Source organism: Aythya fuligula, chromosome 6 (genome assembly GCF_009819795.1).
Source record: "Aythya fuligula isolate bAytFul2 chromosome 6, bAytFul2.pri, whole genome shotgun sequence".
Lineage (NCBI taxonomy): Eukaryota > Metazoa > Chordata > Aves > Anseriformes > Anatidae > Aythya > Aythya fuligula.
In genome coordinates this window covers 20,365,295-20,391,261 of record NC_045564.1, presented here as the reverse complement: position 1 = coordinate 20,391,261, position 25,967 = coordinate 20,365,295, and the positions used below count along the sequence as shown (strand labels likewise).

Below are 25,967 nucleotides of genomic sequence, written 5' to 3'. Positions count from 1 at the left end.
CTAATTCAGTCAGGAAAAAGGGATCCTGGCCAGCACTCTAAAACTCCAGGAATGGTGCTGAAGAGCTCAATATGTTCTGAAGCCAGTTGGAACTCCTCTGATTGTTCCCACTGGCCCTGGAAGTGCATATAGTCTTTTCTAAGTGGGTTCTCATCTAAAACTCAGCTAATTCAAAGGCTGCCAAAGAAAGCTGTTCTAGTGTTCATCTCTTTTACAGTTCTTTTTTACTAACAGTCAATATAAAATAAGGAGTTGGGCTCAAATCCAAAACAGCAATGCTGAATGTTCTTCCCATAGAAGACTACGTAACAGAGTTGTTCTTTCATAATTTTCTGTGGGAAAAATCAGAAATGTCATGGTGCTTTCTCAAAGGAATGAAAGATAAGGCTGGTCCTACAGGCAGCATTCCCTCTACTTCTCTTTCTATCTTGCAAGGGGATGATTAGGTAGTACACTTACCTAAAGCTTTCCTGACCTGAGTGTATTTACCATTGATCAGTCATAAAACAGCTTGTGTTCCTTCATTTGACCATCTGCCCTCTGATGGTTTGGAAGACTGGACGAGCCAGCATTAAGGCAGTTATGGGGAGAGTAGATGACCAGTAGTCGTTTTTCTCCAATGAGTCTTTGCTTAAATTTTGTTCTATTTAGAAATTCTTTCAGCTGGGGCAAGTTCTGGATAGTGTGCTCAAAGGAATTTTTATAACATCTATTGTGGCAGCAATTCAGAAGCTTGAATCAAAGTCTATTATGTCCTATAGGACATTTTAGGAAATATTTAATAGGAAAAGAAATATTAATGCTTCAGATATTCAATGGGAAATTGGAACAATGCTCTGAAATAGGTTCCCAAGGGAAGAGGTGGTTTTGTGCTAGTCTGCTTTCTTAGAGAGGATCTAAGGATAGCTCTTAGTTTAGCAATAGATTTTTGTAGAGAACACTAGAGGGGTTAGGTACACCAAAGTGACAGCAGCATAAAACTCAGCTAGCCTAAAACTGAGTGTCTGAAGTACTACAATGTTGAAGCAATACAACAGTGTCTGGTATCCCCCCAAAAAAACAGGATTGTTAACTGAATGAAAGTTAGCTTAAGGTTCCTTAAGGAAGTTAGTTTAAAGTTCCTTAAGTAAGAAAGTTATTCTTCTTAAATGTCTGGAAAGATAATTTTCTGTTTTGACTAAAATATCAGCACTTGAATTTGCTGAGGGTGTAGTTGTTTTGCATGTTAGTATATCAATGGAAATTATTTTGTTAAAATAGCCACAAAGAAGTTATGTAAAAGAATGGTTACATCTGTAATATGTTTTTGTTTGTTTGTTTGTTTGTTTGTTTTTTAAATACAGATCTCAACAAAATTTTATATCTCTAGCATGCTTTGACATTCCATTAGGAACATAAGATGTTTTAGTCTGCTGATACCATTTTTCAGTCTTAACAACTAAGGGGATTTCACAGAATCACAGAATCTCTAGGTTGGAAGAGACCTCAAGATCATTTGAAGTATATTGAAACGTCTATGGTTGAATCTTTTATTGCAATCTTTTTATTGGTCTAAAGAGTTGACAATTTTAAAATCTAAATTCCATTGTCTAAAGGAAACAGTAGTCTAGCTATTTTTATGTTTTCTGGTTTATTCCTGCTCACAAAACAAACAAACAAACAAACAAAAAAACACAAACACGTAGAGGAGCATTTTCTTTGAGTGGCAGAGAGAATGTGCGTGTTACTTCTAATGGGATCCTTGTTACAGGGTGCAAACAAAAGTTTCTGGTGGAATAAGCATGTAGCTAAGGCAATACCCTGATCCACCAGTTGTTGCAATTACAAAATACGGGCCATAAGGAGTCTTTATGGATTATTTTGGTCCCTCATTCCCTGACATCCTATCTTCTTTTGGAACTACTGTAATTTTTTAACCCTCTCATTCATCAAGAATTAAACACTTCTTTATACACTTCTGCTTTTGTACAAAGAAGCGACAAAATAACAAATGATGAATACACTTTTTTTTTTTCTCTGAAAAGAATAAAAACATGCAAAATATCACAGAGAAATGCACAAAGTATCTACATACCTCTTTGCTTTCTTCCAGGTCTGATTCACTACTAAATTCCTCTGTATTTAAATTTTCAAAGTCAGATTCACCCACAGCAATGGGCACTGTCACAGTCAGGCTTGGGTTGTTTATGAACGACATGTAATCACTTTCGTCAATTATGTATTTTTCCACACTGCTGCCTGTGCCTATGCCACTAGTTGTTCCATTTGCATCTTTAATATAGTCATGGTCCTTGCTTAGTTCGACAGTTGTATGGTTGGAAATACAACTATTTTGTTGTTCAAATCTTCAAGTGGTTTGATTTCATCTAAAGCTTTTTGCTTTTTAACAAAAGCTTTTTGGATGAATTCACGTGCTTTTCTTTTCACATAATCCATGCCCTTCTGCATTCTTGCAACAGCAATTTGGAGATTATTCATTTCATTATCATCATCTGTCACAGCAAGGTTGTCTGCACTAAAAGAGCTCAATAGCAAGGCCAAAAATAGGTTCAGTACCTGCAGAAAAATAAGAAAGGACATTCTAGAGTTTATCCCAACAAAGAACATGTACTTTATTAAAAAGAAATAAAAAGGCTCATATTAGTGACATTGAAGACTGATGTCACAATAATTCCCCATAACCAAATAAAAGCACCTTCAAAACTATTTATATTCTCTGTGGAAAACTAAGTGTTTTGTTTGTTTGTTTTTTTGTTTGGGTTCTGTTCACTATTCAAAAATATTACTACAACTGACTAATATCTATAAATGTGTTTTTAAATCCAGATAGTAAAAAAAACATTTTGGTGGAAAACCCTTACAACCCAAAAGTGGAGATAACAAATTTGCTATTCAGCATGTATATATATATATATATATATATATGTATACATATATATATATATATATATATATATGTATTTTTTTTAATTAACTTATTCCATCACTTCCATCACACAGCAGTAATTAGATTTAGGTGACTAATCATATGTGATAAATAATAATAATAATAATAATAATAATAATAATAAAATACAGAAAATGGTTTATAAAGAGACCATAATCTAAATTTATTTGAAGCAGAAAATATTTACAAAAAAGCCAAAAGACAGATTAAGAGGTGACTAAGTGCTCACTCTAATATTACATCTTAGACTTTTGATGTTGTAAGGTGCAGAATACTTTGTTCTCAATCCAGAAAAGCTCTTAAAATTAACTTTAAGCATCACTTGAAACCACCTCCTTAAGTGTTTTGTTGAAGCAGAGCCAGAGCACTTAGTTCACTTCAGAATTGAACATACTGTTGCTGAATAATTTTTTGTTAATGTTTTGATTACGTACCACTAGGTTTCCAATAACCATGACCATCATGAAGACAGTAAGGCACATGGCTTGGCCAGCGACCTCCATGCAGTCCCACATTGTTTCTATCCATTCTCCACACAGTACTCGAAATACAATCAAAAAAGAGTGAAAAAAATCTTGCATGTGCCAGCGTGGAAGTACACAGTCACTTGCGATTTTACAGACACATTCCTTGTAGTTTTTCCCAAACAGCTGCATCCCAACCACAGCAAAAAATGAACACAATGATAGCCAGCACCAGCGTCAAATTTCCCAGAGCTCCCACAGAGTTACCAATAATTTTTATTAGCATATTTAGTGTTGGCCAAGATTTTGCTAATTTGAAAACTCGTAACTGGAAGGAAAAAAAAAAAAAAAAGAAAAAGAAAAAAAAACAATGTTAGGATGAGTAAGAAAGACACAAAGATATTAAGAGATAATTTACGGAAAGATATTACTGCAAAATATGCCTTGAGTATGACTGTTGATAGGTTATCCTCTTTTCTAAATGTGTGATGATAGAAGGGTCAGTCACAAATTTTGCAAAGTTAGAGCTGGATATCCTCAAAGCATAGTTTTTATCCAAGGCTCAAGAAATTACCAACCAAAGTGAATTTAAAATCTGTTGCTTATCTCCTAAAATCGACTAGGCTATTTTTCTACAAGTATTTGCAGAGTAGATCTTTTCCCATGATGTTAATCAGAGCACAACACATCTATCTAGTGAATCTATTTGTTTCTGCATAGCAGGATATTTAAAATATGTATATATAATAAATAAATTGGAATTAGGCTTAGACACCCATTGCTATCTGTTTGTCTTGATGTCTATAAATTCCCACTGAGGACAGTAAGATACTACGACTAATACGGATTTGTAATAATGAAAGAGACTTAAGGCTTAGTGCCATGGCAAGCTGTGCACATTTTTAAGGAAAAAAAATAATGAAACCCCATTGAAACATCAGTGCAATTGATGTATATTTACCAATCTGAATGATCGAAGAACTGAGAGTCCTTCCACATCTGCAAGACCAAGTTCAACCAAGCTAAGGGTTACAATAAAACCATCAAAAATATTCCAGCCTTCCTGGAAATAATAGTAAGGATCCATTGCAATTATCTTGAGAAACATTTCTGCTGTGAAGATTCCAGTGAAGACCTGAATTCAGAATGCAGTTGGTTATTTTTTTTGTGAAATAAAATATTACAGGTTTAGCTGATGTTTGAGCTACCTAACTGCAATTAGCCTCATCCAAAACTGATACTTAAAAATGGTTCCCTATAGTGATTTATTATGACCACCTTACCTTAAACAAGGCCATACAAACCAAGTAATTTTTTTTTTCAATTAATTGAATTAGACACTGAAGAAATTACATAAACTTCTGTTTTATAACATTTAGAATCCAATTTCAACTCTGTCAGGATATGGACTTTCTCAAGGATATCGTTTGTACTGCACAAACAATATCCCTAATTTGATTTTCACGACATAAACCAGAATGCTTTCCAAGAAATTACATGGCATAACATCATTTTTAGTATACTAATTACATTATACAGCAGCATGAATGAGGCCAAATCTGACTCCTGATAGAGCTCCACTGCTCCTCCAGCCTGCAAGAATCCCATTCAGTTCAATACAGATAAGGTTATTAATAACAGCTGGGAATCAGCTGAGATACAACTTGAAAAAGCTGAGAAACTTCTACATAGGTGTTGCCAGTAAGTTTAGTGAAGCTCGTTGGTTCAATCACTTTAATGTCAGAAATAAAATAACATTTAAGAGTACATTTTAAACATGATATTCCTGGTAATTGTATCTTATTGTGAAATGAAATATTCTGAATGAAGCAGAAATCATATTTAGGTGTTGCTAAAGTAGCAACTCTGAGCAGCTTTGAGAGAGAGCTGTTGTGATTCTGAGTATTAGAAAAAAAAAATCCTATAGAAAAGGAAAGTACTGAAGCCACTTTTAAAGGCTGGCTGAACCCTGGTCTGAAATGCTTCTTTCTCCTCTCCTCTTGTTTTTGATAATCCATTTTCAGGAAGGCTGAATAGAAAGTGGAGCAGTTAAATAGAATATAATCTAACTGGGATAATCATGAGATGGACCAGATTCTGACTTGCTCTGCCTAGGAACATCAATGCTCAAGATAGATTTTACTACTGCTTTTAAATACAGATACACATCACAGATACAAACACTAAAGAGGGAAAAGTTACTAGTTTTTAAGAAAGAGGATTAAAACAAACATGTAAAAGGTGGGAATGAATAAATACTGCATGAAAATATGAATAAGGTTCTTAACCATCAGGATGGTGAGGTTCTTGAGGAATACTCCCCACCTGGAGTACTGCATTCAGCTCTGGGGCCGCCAGTCTATGAAGAACATGAACCTGTTGGAGCAAGTCCATAGGAGGAGCACAAGAATGACCGGAGGTTTGTAGCACCTCTCCTGAGGAGACAGGCTGAGGGGGCTGTGGTTGTTCAGCCTCAAGAAGAGAAGGTACTGGCAAGGTTTTTATAGTGGCCTTCAAGTACACCTAAAAGGGCACTACAGGAAAGCTGGGGAGGGACTATTTTTCAGGGCATGTATTGATAGGAAACTCTCTTTGTAGTCTGATATTCACCAAAATTTATATATATATATATTTGTTTGTTTGGAAAAAGACTATAACTTGCTTCAACACAAGATTTTTCATTTTACTAGGGAACTCATATCCCTTATTTTAAATACAAGAAAACCAGCTATATTTGTCTGTTAATTCTCCTATCTGAATCCTGTAGTTATTTACATGATCTGAGTTATTTTTTCTTCATTACAAAACAAGGATTATTAAAAATCACATTGTAAGAAATCCATTCTTAAAATAAGAGAATAAGTAGGACTACAGCTGCAGATGCTTTGCTGTGATCAAACCTGTCAGTTCAAAAGCATCAGAGCTACAGAAAATTAACTCCTGAATTCTTTAATAATTTATCTTTTTGAAGTAGAAGGGAGAAAATATAGTTGACAACATGACAAAAAGATACCTTACTAATTATCTGATTCTAAAAAATGTAAAGACTATGAGAGGAAAAAGTGCTGTGGGATATTTTTCATAGTTTTGCATAAAACATATAAAGAAACCAATCCGCATATCCACATAAAAAGTCATTTAGCCTGGAAAATTCTAGAAATGCCTTTAAATGGCTCTTCTAATGATTGTAGACCTGTACTCAGGAAACAGAGTAAAAGGAGGAAAGCAATTAAAAACACATTCATAATTTACACTTTTGTATTGTATTGATTGAAAATGAAACACTACATTTATTTCCATGGTGTCCTTTTCATGGAAGTAATGCATTTCCTGGTTTAGTAGTTAGATAAATCAACTTCTATTTAATATAGACTTTACTTAATGTAGCATTGGGGCCCCTTTTTAAATATTTAATCTGGTTTTGTGGAACACTGGAAAATATTGATTTTACAGAATCCTAAGTTACATGACCCAGGGTTGACAGTGAAATTTACAAAAATGTTGTATTTTATCTGGAGAGCAATAGATGGACATTAAATTCACTTTCTAAAGAGGTAAAAAACAACAACAGCAATAACACAACAAACTTAAACTCCTTTCAGTTATTTCAGACATACTTTCTTTAAAATTATAAACATAAAAAGACTTACCAGATTTCCAACTGAAAGTACGTTATTGAATTCATCAGTCATCGGATAATGTTCCATGGCCATAAAAAGTGTATTTAAAACAATGCAAATAGTAATCGCCAAGTCAACAAATGGATCCATTACCACTAAGTTGACGATATGCTTTACTTTTAACCAATGCGGACTGCAGTCCCAGATCAAGAAAATATTTGCAAATTTATACCAACATGGTGGGCATTTCTGCCTTGATTCTTCAAGTTCTGTGGGAAATCAAAGTTCACAAAAAAATTCAAAGTTCACAGCAGTAAGTATGTGACTGCTCTAATCTACATCTCAAGCCTATATTACTTGTATCCGTCAAGTTAATTACCATCTGTAATGTTATCAATTAACCCCCTATAAGCACAAATTCTTTATATTTCAATCACTATTCACATCAGTAGCAATTTATATATTATGTATTTTATTGTTCCTTGATTCAGACTGTTCATCAAACTTGCCGTTCTATTATGTAAATATTTTACTTTCAAAACTGTGGTAGTAAAGTAAAATTTTTCAACATAATTTTCATTCCTAGTTCAAGAAAAAAAACAAAACCGAAAACTTTATCACCTGTAGTAGCACTTCTTTAAAGAGTAATTGAATAAATATAAATGCTAAAATATGCATATAGTTTAGCAATGGTAACATATATATGAATAATGTTCAGTGGTCTTTTTGTGTCCAACAATTCTTTAATTAATATGAGTAAGCATCCTCTTAGTTATGACCATCAGACACAACGCTGTAGTCCTAATGACCACAAGGTATTTGATTGCAAAACAGTGAACTATAAATGCTTATTTGTGTAATAAACTCAATGTATGTAGAGCTTTGATAAATATTTGTTGGTTTGTGGAACAGTATCTATTCATTGAGATATTTTAAATAATTTTTAATGTTTCAACTCATATTTTCAGATGTTTATTGAAAAAAACAGGTATTAAGCTATGAGTAGCACACACCTTCCACTGTGTTTGTAAGAATGCTAGCAATGCTCATTGCTCTTTCTCTTAAAGCTGGATCTTCCAGAAAGTCCATAGAAACATGGAAAGAGCTTGATATTCTTTTCCTTATTTCAGTTTCTGTAGTGGTGCCCTACAAATAAAAAAAAATAAGTCAGACCATATTTCAGTAATAAAATAAGTACATATTGTATAAAACCCTATCATTAATATGCATGTATGCGTGCTTCGTGCACTTCAATTTTTATAATGTCAGACTTTTCTTACTTTTTAGTATGTTAAAAATAATTAAAAATATATATTAGGCAATAGTTACCTACTGCTCAAGAGTTAGCAAGAGTTTATTCACTTAATTTTTGCATTTCTTTCCTTTGATCTTTGAAAAATTGTTTAAACAAATGGAAAAGGACTGAATTCAAAAGATTGTATAAAATTTTTGCAAACTGTATTTTTTCCTTACTCTTGCTGACAGAATTCAGCTTCCTATAACATACTAGTCTTTCACATTAGACAAACTGTAGCAAGAAAAGTATGACTTCCTCATGCTTCCTCATGCTATTATATTTCTATGTTAGTAGACAATTTTGAACTAAGCAAGACACTTATTTTAGAGACCTCTTCTCTTACCTGCATGTATATACACAGTGACAGCAAAATGTGCTGCTCATATGTTCACACAGACACTTTTTTTTTTTTTTGTGGTGTGTGTAGAAATGTGATTTTCCAATGAGCTACTTGTTGTCTAAACTACTGCACTCCACCAGCAAAGGATGGAAATATAAAAGAATGAATGATAGTAAAGAATTGACTACTTTCTTATATTTTAGTGGGCTGATACAGAAGCGTGTTATCAAAATTAACTGATAATGCTAATTTTGATAAAGTGGTAGTAGCAGTGTCATATTTTTTGTAGACATATGATAGCATTTTTGTGTACAATTTTCAATTGTATAGTAACTTTGATTTTGTGGACTATAGCCATAGACCTTTATAGCAGCAAAAATAAAGTATAGCACAGTAATGTAGTATAGTGCTTTTGTGAATGTAGAAGTTAATATTTCAGTGTGTGGAAACTGCAAATAGCATTTGTTAGTTATGAGAATTTTAGTAAGAAAAAAAAAAAAAAAAAGAAAAAAGCTTGAGTTGCAAACCTATCTTATCTGTTTTACTTATTAAAGATTTTACAAGATGCAGGAGCATTCACAGCTTGACCAACCAGGAAGCATTGCCAAGGATTCCATTCTGTAGATAACACTGGCTGGTGCAGTAAGAAAAAGCCATGATGCCTAAGCTATTTAAAACTTTCTTACATTGTCATCAGTAGCTGGTTTATCTATTATCACCTCTGGCAGAAGCTGTCCAACAGGCGATGTAGGAACAGATGGTCCACCAACCAGGGAAACCACCCCATTGCAATCCACAGTGCTGTGCATCTTCCCATTCACTGGAAACACTGCCAGCATCCTGGATGACCTACTGGCCTGACTAATGTTACTGTTGCGCCGTTCACCGTGTCTGCGCGGCACAAAGAGAGAATCTCTTCTGCTATCGTTGTCTTCAAAAGTGCTGTGCTCATCATCAGCAAAGTCATTTCTGATCCTATATCCTTTGCTCTACCTCTGAAACTGAAAAGACTTGTTCTGCTGTTGCGCCTTGGAGAAAACAGGGAGGCCGCGGATGCTCAGCAAAGACTGCAGGCAAACAAAATTTGTAATTATCAGCTGAAATCCTTCAAACTTAGCATTGTTATTAGTATCACATAGGTTTTTTGTTTTATTTAAAATGTTTTCCATAAGATAATGCTGCTGTGAAACATCTGTATGTATTTCATTATATAATTTTCATTATATTTTATATACCTCTCTGCTCATGGATTGTTAAGACAAAAACAGTTTGATCACTCCTTCCTCTTAATGTTATTAATATCATTAAAGTTACTGAGTAGTTGCACAATACCCATCAAGCAAAAAGTAAAAATATGAACATGCTTCTTTACATGCAGTAACCTTCACATATTAAACCAAACTCGAACATCATTAAAGCACGAGGAAAAGGTGAAGCTATCATAATAAAAAAACACTGTTAACGTTTAATAAGTATAGATGAGGTATAATCACTCAAAAAAAAAAACCCACAGAATCAACTAGAGAATACTTTTAATATGATTTTTGAATAATGCTTTTACAAGAGTAGGGATATGAAGATGAAGTGATGAAGTTACATTTCATTCTTTTTTTTTTTTTTTTTTTTTTTTTTTTTTTTTTTTTTTTAGGTTGGCCTAGCAGCTACTGCACTTTCAGTCAGACACTGAAAACGATACTAAAATTTAATGAAAATCTCAATGTTTCCCTTCTTTAAGCAGTGTGGTCATATTACTATACCAGGAAAACTAAAGTAGTTGTGTAACAGCCTGTGACACTTTAAAGATATGCTGCTACTAAAAATATCTATATGCAGTACCTGATGTGGAGAAGAGTATTTCTTTTCATATGTCAGTCTATTGCCTTCAATAGATAATCGGAAACCTTTCCTTCTTATGCTGTCTTCTGATTCAGACTTGTGAAATTCATCTTCTTCTTTTTCTTCTCCTCCAGATTGTTCTTTCTGTTTTCTTTTTTTCCTTCTATTTCTTCTCTCTTTTGCACTCTTTGAGCTCAATTGGATGCCTCTGAGGAACTTTCTGAGAGCCCACCAGCTCCTTCTGCAGCACTGGGCTCCCTGGACTCGGCAGATGCTGTACTGCTGCTGCTGCCACTGCTGCTGCCTGCCACATTGCAGAATTAATTTGTGTCATTAAGCAAATCAAGACAGTCTTTAAAATTTTACTTATATGGAATTTTTAGTCCAACTCCCTTAAGTCTTTTCATATATATTCTAAAAATATGGTCATAGCCTTTGGTGCTAGCCTTCCTCCACCTTTTGTGAATAGCTTTAAAATGCAGAAGTCTAATACACTGTAATTGATGATGTCAGACTAAATAAAAACATAATGAACAATGTATTCCTAGTTTTGAATATTTCTTCTTGATTATGCCTCAACTGTTTTCAGTAAAAAGCCTATATTTCGGAAGAGAAAATCTCGGAGCTAACTCTGATGTTGAATACCCAGCAGGGCAGTTTCTGTCTCCAAATTCAGAAAACAGGGGTTCAATATCTCTAGAAAATTTTCTTTGATATTCTTTTGTATTGCACCATAAGGTATACCTGAGCCGCTTCTTGTTGCTTCTTCAGCTGTTCCAGCATCTGTTGAAATTCTGCCTCTTTCTGTTCTGCTTCTTCCATGTTGCTTGATTCTGCTCTTCATAGCCATGGCAACCACAGCCAGAATCAAATTAATCAGGTAGAATGAGCCCAGAAAAATCACCAGAACAAAAAATATCATGTATGTTTTCCCAGCAGCACGTAGAGTCTGGAAGTAAGAATACATTTATAAGCAAGAACAAGATAACAACAGTTCTGTTCTTCATACTGTGAAAATTAAGCTAATATAAGATACTTGATTTTCTTGCATTACTGCTGCAAACATATTTAGTCTATTATCCATAAAAAAATTCTCACCAGTTGATAAAGATTTTCCCAGAAGTCTTGGGTCATCAGGCGAAACAGTGACAAGAAAGCCCAGCTGAAGGTGTCAAAACTTGTGTAGCCATAATTGGGGTTTCTACCAGCTTTCACACATGTATACCCTTCTGGGCACTGCCTGCAAAGACAAACTGGGTGTTACCTTACATAGGTATTTTCGTATATTTGGAATGTCCTAAATATACTAATTTCGTATATTTGGAATGTCCAGAAGAAGATTAGGATTAAAAAGTGAATTGTTCTTGTATAGTGGATCAGACTATATATATCATAGAATTTGTAACTTTTAATAGAAAATTATTTTAAAGAATACTAGAAAAATTAAGTGGGAGAAGCACATAAAACCAAATCAAAGCAAAACCCTACTGCGAAAAGTTCAAGCTTCTAAAACATAGTCCAAATAATTAATTCTTAATGTTGTAACTAATGTCACTACTTTCTACTGTTCTTGAACCTGTTAGTACTCCTATGTGCAACTGGAGCTGGAAATAGCACGTTTTCTAGCTGTGGTATCTGTTACTTTACATACTGGCAGGAGATACACTAATATCAGATTTCTAATTCAGCCATGCAAATACTAACATCATTAACTAATCCAGCGAGGTCAATGAAATCCACTGATTCCATTGCAATTGGAGATCCAAATCCACAGTCTGGTGTAAAAATCATATATTACTTCTTATGTGAAAGAATGTAATAACTCAAAATATAACGCTCCCGCATCCCACCATGCACATCTGAAGACAGATTTAACTTGAACACTGTGAAATAATACTGTGAAATATGGTCTTACCCAGCATCAGAGCTATTTCCACAAAGCAGAGCATCATTTTGCCTTCCAGAAAATAAAAATGACCTGTTTAGAAAAGAATTTCAAAAAAATTATTATTATTATTTGTAACTACAGCTCCCTGAAATAAATAATCCAGATCTAAAAGCATTAAGGTGATTTCAGATGCAATTTTAAACATCTCGTATTATTTTTTTCAGCAGGATTGTAACTTCAGAGTAAATGCCACTATGAATTGTAGTAAGTGCCATCTCTCAAAGCCTTCTGTTAAAATGCCAAATGTACTAAAAATCCTGACAAGTGCTGCTTTGTGAAGGTGATACGCACTGTTTTCCTTTCAGACTGATCACTGAACTAAGTCACACTTTGTGAAATCATACTTTACACTTATTTATTACAATAATTAAATTGTACTTGAAAAAAAAAAAGTTACTGATAATTATTTTAAGGAGGGAAACTTTCTGATCAACATTGCCAAGGGTTCCAGTTTGCCACTTACAAATGCTTGTGACAGTTATGTGAGTTCTGTAAAAAACCACATGGCTGCCAATGGCTCCAACTGTTACAGGTGCTTACACACTGCAATTAGCTTGCTGACTGGTATGAGGGCTCTGGTACACATCTAAACTGAGTAATAGCAACAGTCACTGACTTGTGCAAGAAGGGTTTTAGGAGTATATGATATGATGATTATTGATCACTTTAGGAAAGAGAAACTGGATATATTCTACCAAATCACCCAGTAGCTAACCAGCCCATAAACTGTATAGTAATCCTGTATTTTTTAAGAGACTTTTTGGATGGTTTAGGCAACAACATCAACCTGTCCATTTTTAGAAGAATAAAGAGATGGTAGGGAAAACAAGTTGTATATATTAATATGTACTTTCACTGTATCCTTGAATTTGTCCTTTTCCTCTCAAAGCAGACTTCCACAGTAGCTAAGCTCTTTATTTCAAATACTCATCACAGAAGGAACTTCCTCCTGTAGCAAAGCTTTCCATTTAGCCACAGGCAGGACACAATTTGTACAGTCAGACCACACAGCCCAGTGTCCCATTTCCAGCACAGACCAGAAGTGCTGCCTGAGGAAGTCTGCAATCACAGGCCAGAGACATAGTGCTACTCCCCTGAGCACCCTCCCAGCTTCCTTCCAGTGCTTCTGAAACACGGCTGCTTCAGAGTTCGGGTGTTTCCTTTTTTGCTTTGTGAGGAAATTTTAAACGCCTATTGGATTTCTGCTCCATTGAACTGGCCTGCTAGTATCCCTTAAACTGATCTCATCTGAAATGCTGTTGGTGTAGCTGAGCTTTGATTTGCATGTGGCTGCACATGCTGTGCTGCTGAAGCATGGTCACTACAGAAACTAATGAGTTCTGGGTGTGAAGAGGTGTCAGAAGTCACTGGCTCAGCATGGTGGTTTGCTGCAAGAGGTACACCATACCCAGGCCAGCTGCATCTCTTATCTTTCTCATCCTGTTAGCAAAATTCGCCATTTGGACAAGTTAGGTTTTTCAGCTGTACATAGATTTTGTTTGACAGTCTGTGAAGGACTCAGTTTCAGTATCCAATCATGCATACAGGGTACAATCTTCTGTGCTGCGCAAAGTGCAAAACCCTGTGGGCTGCTGCTGTCATGCTGGGCTGGTATGCAGAACTGCACTGTGCTGAAACCCAGCTATAAACAGCAAAGTTAGCTGACTTGATGCTGTCCACAGCTGACCCATATGAAAGAAACCTTATTCTGCATGATGTCAGCTAATCATGATTAACAACATGCTGGAACGTAACAGCTGGTTGGGAATAATGCAAACCTGACTGCATTATACGTGGGCAGTCAGTCACAATCAGCACTGCTGCAGCTGAGCTGAACTGCTGAAATAGGGCTTGTGTTAAAGTTCTGAGGTTTATCCAAGATACGGCATGGAGCATGGTGGTCTTGCCAGCTCCACAGGCAATAGCCACACAGGCTTTCTCTGAATACTCTAGTACAACCATGTTTAGCAGGATGGCAGATACAAAAGTTCAAAATAGCACAACAGGAAATTTTTTAAAACAACTCAATCTGAATGGCATAAGCCCCTAATAGATGCAAAATTCAGAAAGGTATTTTGCCAATGTAATGTGAGGAGTTTATTACTAAATTCAAGACATATGGTTGGCTTCATTTTCTTCGACTCAGAAATATGAAAAAATCCCTGATGGGCAAGTACTTCACTTTAGGGAATTTACAGTTGGCTGCATAAGCTTTAGGGTAATGACTTGAGCATAATTGTTATTACATGAAACAGACACTGAGATGTTTCACACTGAGTGCTTCCTAAGTGAATAGTTATGAGCAAGAACCCAGTACGTAGGACAAAGATGAAACCTCTGTGAACCCAGCACAAACGAAAGTAGGAGCCCACCCAGAAAAAGAGAACAGGAAGCTCTGAGAAGATCATTTTTCTTTGTGAAAATGCCTGTAAGCAAGGACAGGCTTATTAATGTCATAGTAAGACTCGTAACTTCATAATAGATGTATATAACTTGTGTATAAATATACAAAAGGTTGAAGCATCCATTCATTAGAGTATATTCTGTAACTAATGCAGCATGATTTTTCAGGTTCTACAGGTCTCCTTGAAGTCAACTGAAATCAGAGATTGAGTTGTTAAAAAACAGACAAACAAACAAACAAAACCAAAACACAGAAAATGAAGTTTGACCCTGAAGACCTTGCTTAACCTTTGTTGTACACCGTGTTATGAGATCTCTCCAAATTCAAGCGTTTAAGTAAAGTGGATTCCACAAAAAGATTACATCTTGACTTCAGAAATTAAGATAGAAATCAATCACAGTCATTGATCAGGTGTGTGATCATGGTTAGAATTACTTCCATTTGAAATTTTTCTGTCTTTGACTTACAGGTATTGAACCCATTATATCTTTGCCTACTAGATCAAAGGTATGTCTATGATGAAATTTCTGATCCCCATGAGGTTTTTTTCAACTGTAATCAAATCACCCCTTAAACCTTCTCTTTGATATGTTAAGTAGGTTGAGCTCCTGGTCTATCTTGGCATAAAGCATGTTTTCCAACCCTTTAATCATTCTACTCTTTTCTGCACATTCTCAATTTTTTTAACATGCCATCTAAATTGAACTTTTTATAGTATTCCAGTGGTGCTAAATACAGGAGTAACACTGCCTCCTAGTCAATAATTTATTTATGCAAACAGGATACTATTTAGCTTTTTGGCTGTAGAGTTTTAGTTTTAATTTTTCAGAGTCCTGGCTGCTCCAAAGCATCTTAGGTGCTTTGCTGAAGGCCTTCCAACTGCATTTCTATCTTGCCTTCATTGCAGCTCTGCAACACTTCATGCAAGCTGCTTTGACAGTGTTTTACAGTTTTCTTTGTTCTCCTGTTTTTTTTTTTTTTAATTATTATTTATTTATTTATTTTTTTTTTTTTTTAACGTGTTTTTATTCTTATGGTTAGTACCTGTTAACACTGTTGCTACAGCATGTACTCATGGGAAGCAATTGCCCCTGTGTGAGAACCACCCCTCTTCTCCCCAGCCTATTCTTGCTTGTAGCTTTTGGTTTATATTAGGTGACCTAATAACATGCATGTATGAGCATAAAAATGAACCAGCCATGCAGCACCTGCCCTTATCAAAAGCATGTTCCAATTAGTGCTAATAGCTCCATAAGCAGGAAAAATATCTAGGGAGTTAGAGCAAATCCTGATAAAAAAAAATAAATATATATATACGGTTACTATGGTAAAAGCATTATGTGGCAATCACCTGCTGCACTAGAAAGGACACCCAGGGGAAGAGACTCACCTGGGAACCCCAACACTTCTCTTCACTGTTTTCAGTTTTCCTTTTCCCTCTCCCTTTTCTTTTTCTCTCTCCCATTCAGTTCTTTCACTGTTAAGAGACGATGTATGCCACCAGCTACAGTCTGGTGCATGTGAACCTGTCTCGACATGAATTGTCCAGCACTGACTTAGGACAGGGAACTTAGGTTTGCCACCTCACATTTAACTGTGTTGAAGTACATTTGTTTGTCTATTCTCAGTTTGCCAAGCGGCTCTGTATCAGCAGAACTGTTTAGAAAATTGTGTGATGGGAATTTATCAAAATGGAAAAATACATCAGAATGACTACTGAGGAGGTTTCTCTGAGTCTTCCACTACTGAAGATTTTAACTAATCTAGAGGATGGAAGTCTGCTTGTGCATGATACTGATATCATAAGGGTGGCAGGTGAGTTTGAGGAAGATGGCAACATTTAAAAGATTCAGGACAGTTGGAGAGATAGTGAGTAAAATTAGGGTGCTAGTCAGGCTGGAACAATGATCTGTGCAAATACAAAGTGGGAACCTAATGAGGTTAATGCCTGTAAAAGATTCAGGAGACAGGTAGGCCACAGACTAAACATGATTTAATGATGTTGCAATTGTAAACAAAGACAAGCACTAGCCTAGGATATACAAAGCAAAAGTTGTATTCCTATGTGCAATCCTTCTCCTTTTAGCAATCTAATCCACTTAGCAGGCCTCATGTGGAGGTGAAAAGCCTGGATGTGGGTACTGCACTTTTATAAAGAATGTTTACAAACAAGAAGGATCCAGAAGAGAGATCTAGGTCTAGGAAATAAATCCTAGGAGAAAAGGGTGATAGAAAAAAGACTGAAAGAGGAGAGAACAGGGAATGGGAACATGCAAATAGTCTCTAAATACCTTTGAGACATCGATTAATGATGGAGAATAATTTGTTTTTCAGGCCTGTGGTGAAGTTCATAAGAACAATTAGCTTAGATTGTAGCAGAAAGATTTATGTTAGACCTTAAACGATTTTTTTAATAATGAGGATAGAGAAGCACAAGAATGGATATATGGTGGTAATACTGAAGACTCCTCTTCTGGATTCCTCACTGGATGTCAGTACTCTCTGACATCTGTCAGAAATGACACATGCTGAACTTGTTTTGGGGTATATAAAATGCTTAAGACTCTTCTTTCAGGAACTCATTGGGACCTCTGTCTCTCCCAGGGAAAGTGTAGATTTAGCAGAGAGATCTGAGAAAAAGCTGTATCAACGAGAGAGACTGTGCTCTTCCTTTCCACTTCCCTGCCAGCCACTGGAGCAGGTTGATGAGAAAGCGAAAATACTTCTAACTAAATCCTTTCTAACTAAAGGTATCATCCTTCCTTCTCCTTCTAAGAACTGAGTCAGCCACAGAACATTTGAATAAGAATTATGCTGACAATACTTACTTTCATCCTCAATGTATCCCTTCCAGTCAAATGGAGCCACTGTTGAATTAACCAATGTCCCATTTTCACCAATGGTGTTGTTGAGCTGGGAAGTAATATTTGTTTCCAGAGTAAAATTTTCTGGAGGCCACTGCAGGCATTTATTCCTCAAGTTGCCCATGAACAGCTGCAGCCCTATTAGTGCAAATACACTCAGACAAAACACAGTCAGGATCATAACATCCGAGAGCTTCTTCACAGACTGAATTAGGGCTCCCACGATAGTCTTCAAACCTGTAAATGTAAAGGAATTTTTATTCTGATATTCACAACATTTTTAAAGCATAAAAATGACATCTCCTAGTAAAGTTATAGATTTCATGCAGAAGCCCAAGTAAATGACTGTAATGTCTGTGAAATAACACTTTGTGAAGAGCTTTTTCACTTGTGAAGATGAATAAATAGCTGAAGTTCATGTTCATTTGAAACTGTGAATGGAATGAGTTGCATATATTTCAAAATACTTGTTTTAATACTAAAACAAGTGACTTTGTTATTCATGCTGTATGTGAATCTCACATAGAAGTCTTCTTTTTTTTTTTTTTTTTTTTTTTTTTTGTCAATACCTCTTGCCCCAAACCTTTGCTATTAACAGTTTTATAACATACTAGATTTAGAATACAGTACTAAAGATCCTGTTTATCAAGAAATACTATCAAAAATTTAATGCTATAAAACTGGAGATGGTTTGGAAAATTGCAGAATTTTAAGATAATAAATCCCCCATGCAATGCCCATGCTATTCTTTATTATCTTATTCCTTTCTCTTCATTACTAAATCAACATTTAAAACAGTTCTATTTTATACACACAAAGATTCACAACAAGTACCACATAACATCATGTAGGTAAAATACACATGGGTAAGAAAACTTCAGGGTAACTGATATTCGTTGAATGTGGAGAAGAAAGCTTGACATCGTAAGATGCAAACCACACACGCTGTGTACTGCAATGTCTCATGCAAGAATCTGTTAAACTCAAAGGCTGATTTCAAAAGGAAAGAGCTCATGTTAAAAAGCAATGAATCAGAGATCTCAGTGAATTCCAATATCTTCTGATTCCTGCTTTTTTTTTTTTTTTTTTTTTTTTTTTGTGGAAATAAGGCTTATGTTTAGAAAATATGAATTCAGTGAATTAAATTCAGCCTCAGTGTTTAACCTAGCTCTCACCTGGAATGACTGATATTGTTTTCAAAGCTCGGAGAACTCTGAATGTTCTCAACGCTGAGACATTGCCCAGGTCCACAAACTCTGTCACATATCTGTAATAGGGGAGTTCACACACAAACACACATGACAGGATAAAAAGGAACAGTTGGGAGGTACAAGGGGCCTAACACCTTACACCAGTTACTTCTTACCTGGGATTACAGAAATAGTTTTCAAAGCTCTCAATACTCTGAAAGTTCGAAGAGCTGAAACATTGCCTAGGTTTACAAATTCTGTTACATACCTGTAGGATTAAATCACAGTTATTCAGAATTTAGGCAAAGTTTATGCTACTTACTTGGGTCTTTCATCAAGACCGTTTTGGCGTTTTTAGCAAAAAATTAAATAGCAACAGTCAGAGGTTTACCTTTCACTGCAGTTTGCCTTTCATTAATATGCTTTCAGAGCCTTCAGTTAAGTTAAATGTCTCTGAAGTGAATCACAGTGATTTAACTTTGAAAGCCTAAATTTTATCTAAACTAGGATTGGTAAATTGTAGAATGAAGACAAAGGATGATCCTTTTCTGCTCAGGAAAAAATGCAGGACATGAAATTAGCCTCTCTAATACTAACTGTACTAATGGCTTCTGCAGTATTTATGTTTACATCAAATATGCATATCAGAATGTTAAAATTGTTTTAGATAAAGTAAATCTGTACAAGAATTTCCATTTGACAAAATTGATATGTATTGATACTAATTTCATGCCCTTTTTGGCCTTCACTTTCAGAAAAAAAGCAAAAAACAAACACTTACGCAAAGGTAATGACAGTGAAATCAAGCCAGTTCCATGGATCTCGAAGAAAAGTAAAATCTTCTAAGCAAAAGCCCCTTGCAATGATTTTTATGAGTGACTCAAATGTATATATTCCAGTGAACGTGTACCTGGAAAATATTAGAAAATTTAATTTAAGTAACAGCATTTTATATTCGCATTCTGCTAGAAATATTAAAATCAAATGAATTTTTTTTTTTTTAGTTTCAAAACTGGAAAAGAAAGCAGTAAATAAGCAGTTTCTTCAAAAATACATTATATTCATTGTAATTTCTGTATTTATATGGATATTTGTGACATGTTGACATGTTCAGGACAGTGGTCCTGATCTTGTGCAAAATCAAAAGAAATAAAACTACCAAAAAATGACATATATTAAAAATTTATCTGTGACATGGTTTAAAATTATACAATGCTAGATATGTTACTGTAACCCAAGAATGTTTGAACATAAGATACTGGATACTGTCAGAATCACTAACTAAACCATCTAGTAGTAAGTCTAGAAAAGAAGAATACAATCATGCACTGAAGTCTTACTTTAGGAATACTTTTGCTTAAATGCTGTCCTTAACTGACATCTACAAATAGACAGACATGGTTCTGTTATTAATGCAGTGGTGTAAAAATGTGGGGTAGATGCTAAAGCATGAAGAGAACATGATGAAGAGATGAGAGAAGATGCTAAAACATGAGAGAACTAGTGGAATCCAAGTACAACAGTATCTGTAAATAACTATCATTTTTCTTCTTCTTCTTTTTTTTTTTTTTTTTTCTACCCAAATGTTCTCCAGATGGAGTTTTGAATAATTATTCAACATTACTACGTAGCTGAGAAATGAAACAGTACCTCATGATATTTCCAGCCAGCACACATGGCTGCAGTTATTGGTATATCGTGTCCCTGAGGAACAGAGATATGGCTATCTTTAAATAATATATGCAACTCTACATTCTTTGTCCAGTCCGGAGGGTTACTCATGGTCATAAATACGCAGTTGGTCAAAATAGTGCACATGATAAGCATGCTGAATAATGTAGGTAATAGTTAAGGAAAACACAATAGTAATATGTGCAATATCATATCAGCCATCATCCATTTAAGTACAGCAAAATATTGCCATTTATGCTAGCCTGCGTAGGTCAAAAACTGACTCAAAATAGCCACATGAGGGCAGCAAAAAACTAAGTAATACAACCCATTTTTGCCAAACGATTAATTTTTCCTCTAGGCATCTCTCTAAATGATGTGTTCTTTAAAAACAGTAGCAACAGAAGATAGTTTAAACTAAAGAAAGCAGTTTACAGATACATAAGTTGTATATAAAAGCCCAGAATTTTAAAATATCTTTTACAAAATTAAGTAGATAGTATTTTGTGGTTTGAGGTATATTTCATACTTTTTCATACTTTGGACAAAACCCAAAAAACAGCAACAACAAAAACTAAAAACAAACCACACAAGCTTCACTATAGGTGAAAGAGGAATAGGAGAAGTAAGAGCTCAGCCTAAATTTTACAGAAAAGTGGTGCTACCATTAAGATCATTGCTTAAAGCTGCTGAACGATTCCAAATAGAACATATATTTTGACTCAACATTGAAATCACAGGGAAGGATTCACCTTCCTGATTCACATAGATATGCTGGTGACCTTTGTCTAAATAGCTGAACAAGCAGTGAACACTGTGATATCTTTATTTAAGTGACTTAACTCATGTTGAAGATCATGTTGCCATACAAGCTCTGAATAGTAAAAATCACTGTTCTGTGGCTTAGAATAATTAATTACAATGCCCTGAAGTGCCTGTCCACACAGTCCACAGACAGCATTCAAGATTCTGAATTAAGATAGTTGGGAAATTCCATTATAAAGAGAGTTCATTTTGGTAGTGGAAAACTTGAAGATGCCTGTCTGTCGCTTCTGTTGTCTCATAAAACAAAATACATAAAATGCAATTTGATATTACACTCTGGTAAATAAAAAACAGTATTCTCACTTTTGGAATGTTCTTAAGAATAATGTATCAGTAATTACTATGTGAAAAAAATAACAGAAACCTCAAAACGAATTGGTGGAATAAATACTATCCATTCAGGTTATATTTTTGGTGATAAACATATATGTTTGATGCTGAACTAAAAAGAAGGATATCATGATTTACAGGGCTAGACAAAAAAACTCTACCACCATATATATCACATACACACAAAAACTAATTTAAAATAATGTTAAGTCACAAATGGCCGGCATTCAGAAGTCTAGACTAAAGAGGGCCTATACAACTCATTTAGTGGACAGGGTGGACAATGCTCTCTGAACAAACCAGAAACACGCAATAAATTAGATTTGTCTGTAGGATCTCTTCCTTCTTCATCCTATATCCTCCAGGTATGTAGCAAATGAAGTACCTTCAAAAATTATTCACCGAATCCTTATGAATTCCAAGAACAAGGTTGGGAGATAATCTTAGCAGTTAAAGCATTTGAATGTCCTCTTAGGAGAGCCGCAATTCTAGCCCTGTGTAGTGTATTGTATGTTTACAGCTATCTATCATTCATAACGAAGGCCACAGGCAGGTTTTTGCATGTCGCTCACTCTCTGTACATAACTCACCTTGTGTGTCTGCTGCATGGTCAAAGTGCTATTCTCTCTCAAAACAAACATACTTTGAAATCCTAACTCTTACCAGGCTTTCCCACATTTGAATCTCCAAAGTAACTGGTACATTCAATGTCTGTGCCACTCTTCCCTTTTCTCCTACATTTGGAATATTTGACTTATTACCTCAACCTTCCATTAATTTAATATTTTTATGTTGTATATGTAAAAATTATGTAAGAATTTACCAATACACATATAAACAATTCTGATTATGGTGGCTTCTTCATGGAAATGTATTTTTCACACTCGTCTTATACAAGCAAGGATTAGTGTTAAAACCACTGCACAGCCTTGCGCTAATCAGTTACTGCAGCAGCTGAAGTCTCCTATCAGCTGTGTGGACTTTTTGGGAGATGGAAATTGGAAAAAAAAGATATTACCCATTGGTTTCACAGACAGCTGCTGGCAGTCATGAAATGCTGAGTAACACAGTAATTTCATGTTGCAGAGGCTATCATAGGAGTACTTAGCAAGGTACCACTTTTTCACTTGAGCATCTCCTTGTTCCTTTCTAACACTCCTTGCACTCTGCAGTTCCAGCCACTGCTGCCTGCTTCTTTGTCTGCAACAACCACCACCTCCCCCCCCCCCCCCCCCCCCCCCCCCCCCCCCCCCCCCCCCCCCCCCCCCCCCCCCCCCCCCCCCCCCCCCATTCTAACCTTTTCATCCTTTCCTATTCATTGCAAAAGTCTGGCCATCCTCCATCACTCTTGCATTGCCCTCTCAGTTGCACACTCTACCTTGACTTGAGTCAGGCAGGCAAGAAGAGAAGAAAAAAAAGGTGACATACCAGGAGGTGAGTCAGCAGAGAAATTCATGCTGTTACCACTTCCTGTGTTACAATGAATACCAACAGTGAAGAAGAACAATTGCAGAAGTCTCTGAACACTGGGGAGAGACACACTGTGCTTCTGCGCTGGGACAGCAACATCTGGCCATGTGTGTGGGCACATGTCATCAGAGCACCATACACAGAGGTTCAGAGAATTTGGAGGACATGCAGATGGAGGTTCTCCAAGATGTGCCCATTTCACTATGCTCAAAACATCTTTCTTGTTGAAAGCAAAAGGCACAGATCTTTTACAGAGGCCACAATGCCTCTTCCTCAAAACATCAGGGCAGGGGATTATTATTGATAAACCTCACAAGATTATTAAAAATAGTAACCCACACTACCCTCTAATCTTTTTCTTATAAACTAACCTTGACAAAATATGAACATTTGAAATTCAAACGTTATCATAGAACATATTGAGTGGTTAAACACATTAATAGTTGCAGTGTTTGCACTACACTGAACTAAAATAAATAAATAAATAATAAAAAAAAAAAAAAAAAACTATGCATCCATCCTTCTATGTAAGAGAAAAAAAAATCTATTTCTCTAATTAAAATAAAAATACCTTCAATTTGATAGTGTTTGGCTGCATTTTCTCACCATCACCGCCACTGTGTCCTCAGGTCTGTCAGGTCCCTTACTGTCCCCAGCTGCTCCCTCACTCCTCTCCTCCTCTCACTGCTTTAACTTCCAGAGAGCTCAGAGGTAAAGGTCTCATGAGCAGTCAGCCTTGTTTCTTACTGTTTCCCAAATACCTACAAGACTCCACCAGCAGTCTCTAGAACAAGACTTCTGCCTTTGACTAAGCGCTCGCTGTTAAAAGTTTTACTATCATATTGAAGTTTTCATTTGGTGGCTACTTTTCCCAGTCCTAGAGTTTTGCAAGAAAGTTTCAGCAAAACATCACTCTCTAGAAACATGTATCAACTGTTATAAACATCAGGCACCAATCTCACATGCCAGACTAAAACCTAATCTTGTGCACTGTCCCATCAGTTATGGTCCCCCAATCTGTCCACCAGCTGCACATACAAATGCACTGCAAACTGCTTGCTGGATAGCTACCTATGCTTTCTGGCAGTGTATGAAATTTGGCAGAAGCATATAGTGCAACTGGGCAAGTTTGTAAGTGTGAGAAGCCTGGTGAGAACCAGGCTTCCAGGCATGCTACTGCAACAGAGATTAAAGCTGTTTATCCAGATGGCCTTAGAAAGACCCTTAAAAGGTAGGAAAAACTTAGACCTGAGATAGCTATTCCTGAGCAGCTATTTATTTACCTATTTTCCAGCAAAAGCTTTTCTGGAATTTGTGAGCACAAATAGGTTTTTAATACACATATATATACATATATATGGATAAGCTTCATAGCACAAAAAAGAGTCAGAAGCATTTAATATTAAAGTTAATCTGAAGAAACTTTTCTGAAAAATTCTTGTAAATTCAAATCGTCTATGACAAGAATGTTTAAAAAAAATGAAAAAGATTTGAAAATTAAAAGATCATTGGTATCTCAAATCCACCTGTAAATTTCAACAGCAGAAGTATTGAAATTCTACAGGATAGCTAAAGTATATCTATATGATATATGGAAATTTCCTAGTATTTATAGAAACTTAACATAAGACTTACACTGTAAAATAAAATTAAAATTAAAAGCTTATGGAAAACTTTTATTTACAATGAAATAGAAAGAGATGTGTTTTTTCTTTTTGTGTAACATTTTGAACCACTATTGAAAAGGATATGAATGTACCAAAATTTTAATAGCTATTTTTCTAAGAGGATTGAAGGGAGTTAAAATGTACAGGGCAGAGGTGGCACTGAATCGGAAGATTGCCTTCCCTTTATTCAATACTATAAAGGTCTGAAAAAGAGGAAGAAAAGACATTTTATAAGACATTTTATATTCAATGTAAATGCTCATTTAAAAACCTTTCCTAATGACAATCACCAAAATTATAATTTTTTGAATAGCCAGTACACCAAAAATGAGTCATTTTCAAAATAAGGCTTATTTCCTGTACTTACCTGATGTACAAAAATATAATTTTAAATACAAAATATTTAATTCATTAACATTTCTGTAATACTGCTTTGTTTAACATCCTCAGTATATGATATATTTACATGATCTGTTTCTTGTAAAAAAGATGCAGAAACAATTAACTAAAATTATAATTGTAATTTTGGGTTTTGGTTTCCCATCAAAACCTCTCTCTTCCTGTTCAAAATACCATAAACAGGGAAACTTTACCTGTGGATATCAATGAGGTGTTAATAAGAGAATTCTTTATACAAACTGGTTTAGTAGACTGCCCATTCCTTCTCTCTCTCTCTCTCTCTTTTTTTTTTTTTTTTTTAATTCTATTCTGTTTCTTGGTCTTTGTGCTAAAGAGGGAAATAGCAATAAGACATCTAGCCATGACTAGGCAGAGCTCTGAGGACTGTGGACATCTGAATGCACCTTACCAGAGGAGAATAAGAGACACATCCCAGATGACCTCTCTGCAAAATTGTGGTTTGAAGGTGTGAATCTTCCCCAGAACACACAGAACTTGTTAAATTTAATTTTAACAGCTAAAGAGCCTATCAAATTTAGAGAAACATGAAAGCATGCAAGCCTTGCTTCAAAGAACTGATGACGACTTTGTGGGCCTAAAAGCTGTATGTTTTTCTCAAATAAATCCATGATCCAAATATGAATACTTGAAGGCAAAACCCTACAGACATTGCTTTGCTTACACTGCAGTCCATC

General features: G+C 35.4%; 1 protein-coding gene across 1 annotated transcript in view; it reads right to left on the bottom strand.

Moving 5' to 3' along the window:
- The window catches only part of LOC116490528 (sodium channel protein type 1 subunit alpha-like), a 100,141-nt gene that overhangs the window by 37,269 nt on the left and 36,905 nt on the right, over nt 1-25,967 (bottom strand). Inside the window, 21 exon segments of the mRNA XM_032189781.1 lie at nt 2,075-2,331; nt 2,334-2,556; nt 3,382-3,618; nt 3,620-3,739; nt 4,373-4,546; nt 7,062-7,300; nt 8,045-8,177; nt 9,355-9,635; nt 9,638-9,713; nt 9,715-9,735; nt 10,505-10,704; nt 10,707-10,808; nt 11,249-11,453; nt 11,603-11,744; nt 12,420-12,456; nt 12,459-12,482; nt 17,685-17,957; nt 19,087-19,178; nt 19,692-19,820; nt 20,658-20,747; nt 24,958-25,076. Of these exon segments, the coding sequence (XP_032045672.1) occupies nt 2,075-2,331; nt 2,334-2,556; nt 3,382-3,618; nt 3,620-3,739; nt 4,373-4,546; nt 7,062-7,300; nt 8,045-8,177; nt 9,355-9,635; nt 9,638-9,713; nt 9,715-9,735; nt 10,505-10,704; nt 10,707-10,808; nt 11,249-11,453; nt 11,603-11,744; nt 12,420-12,456; nt 12,459-12,482; nt 17,685-17,957; nt 19,087-19,178; nt 19,692-19,820; nt 20,658-20,747; nt 24,958-25,076 (3,174 nt within the window).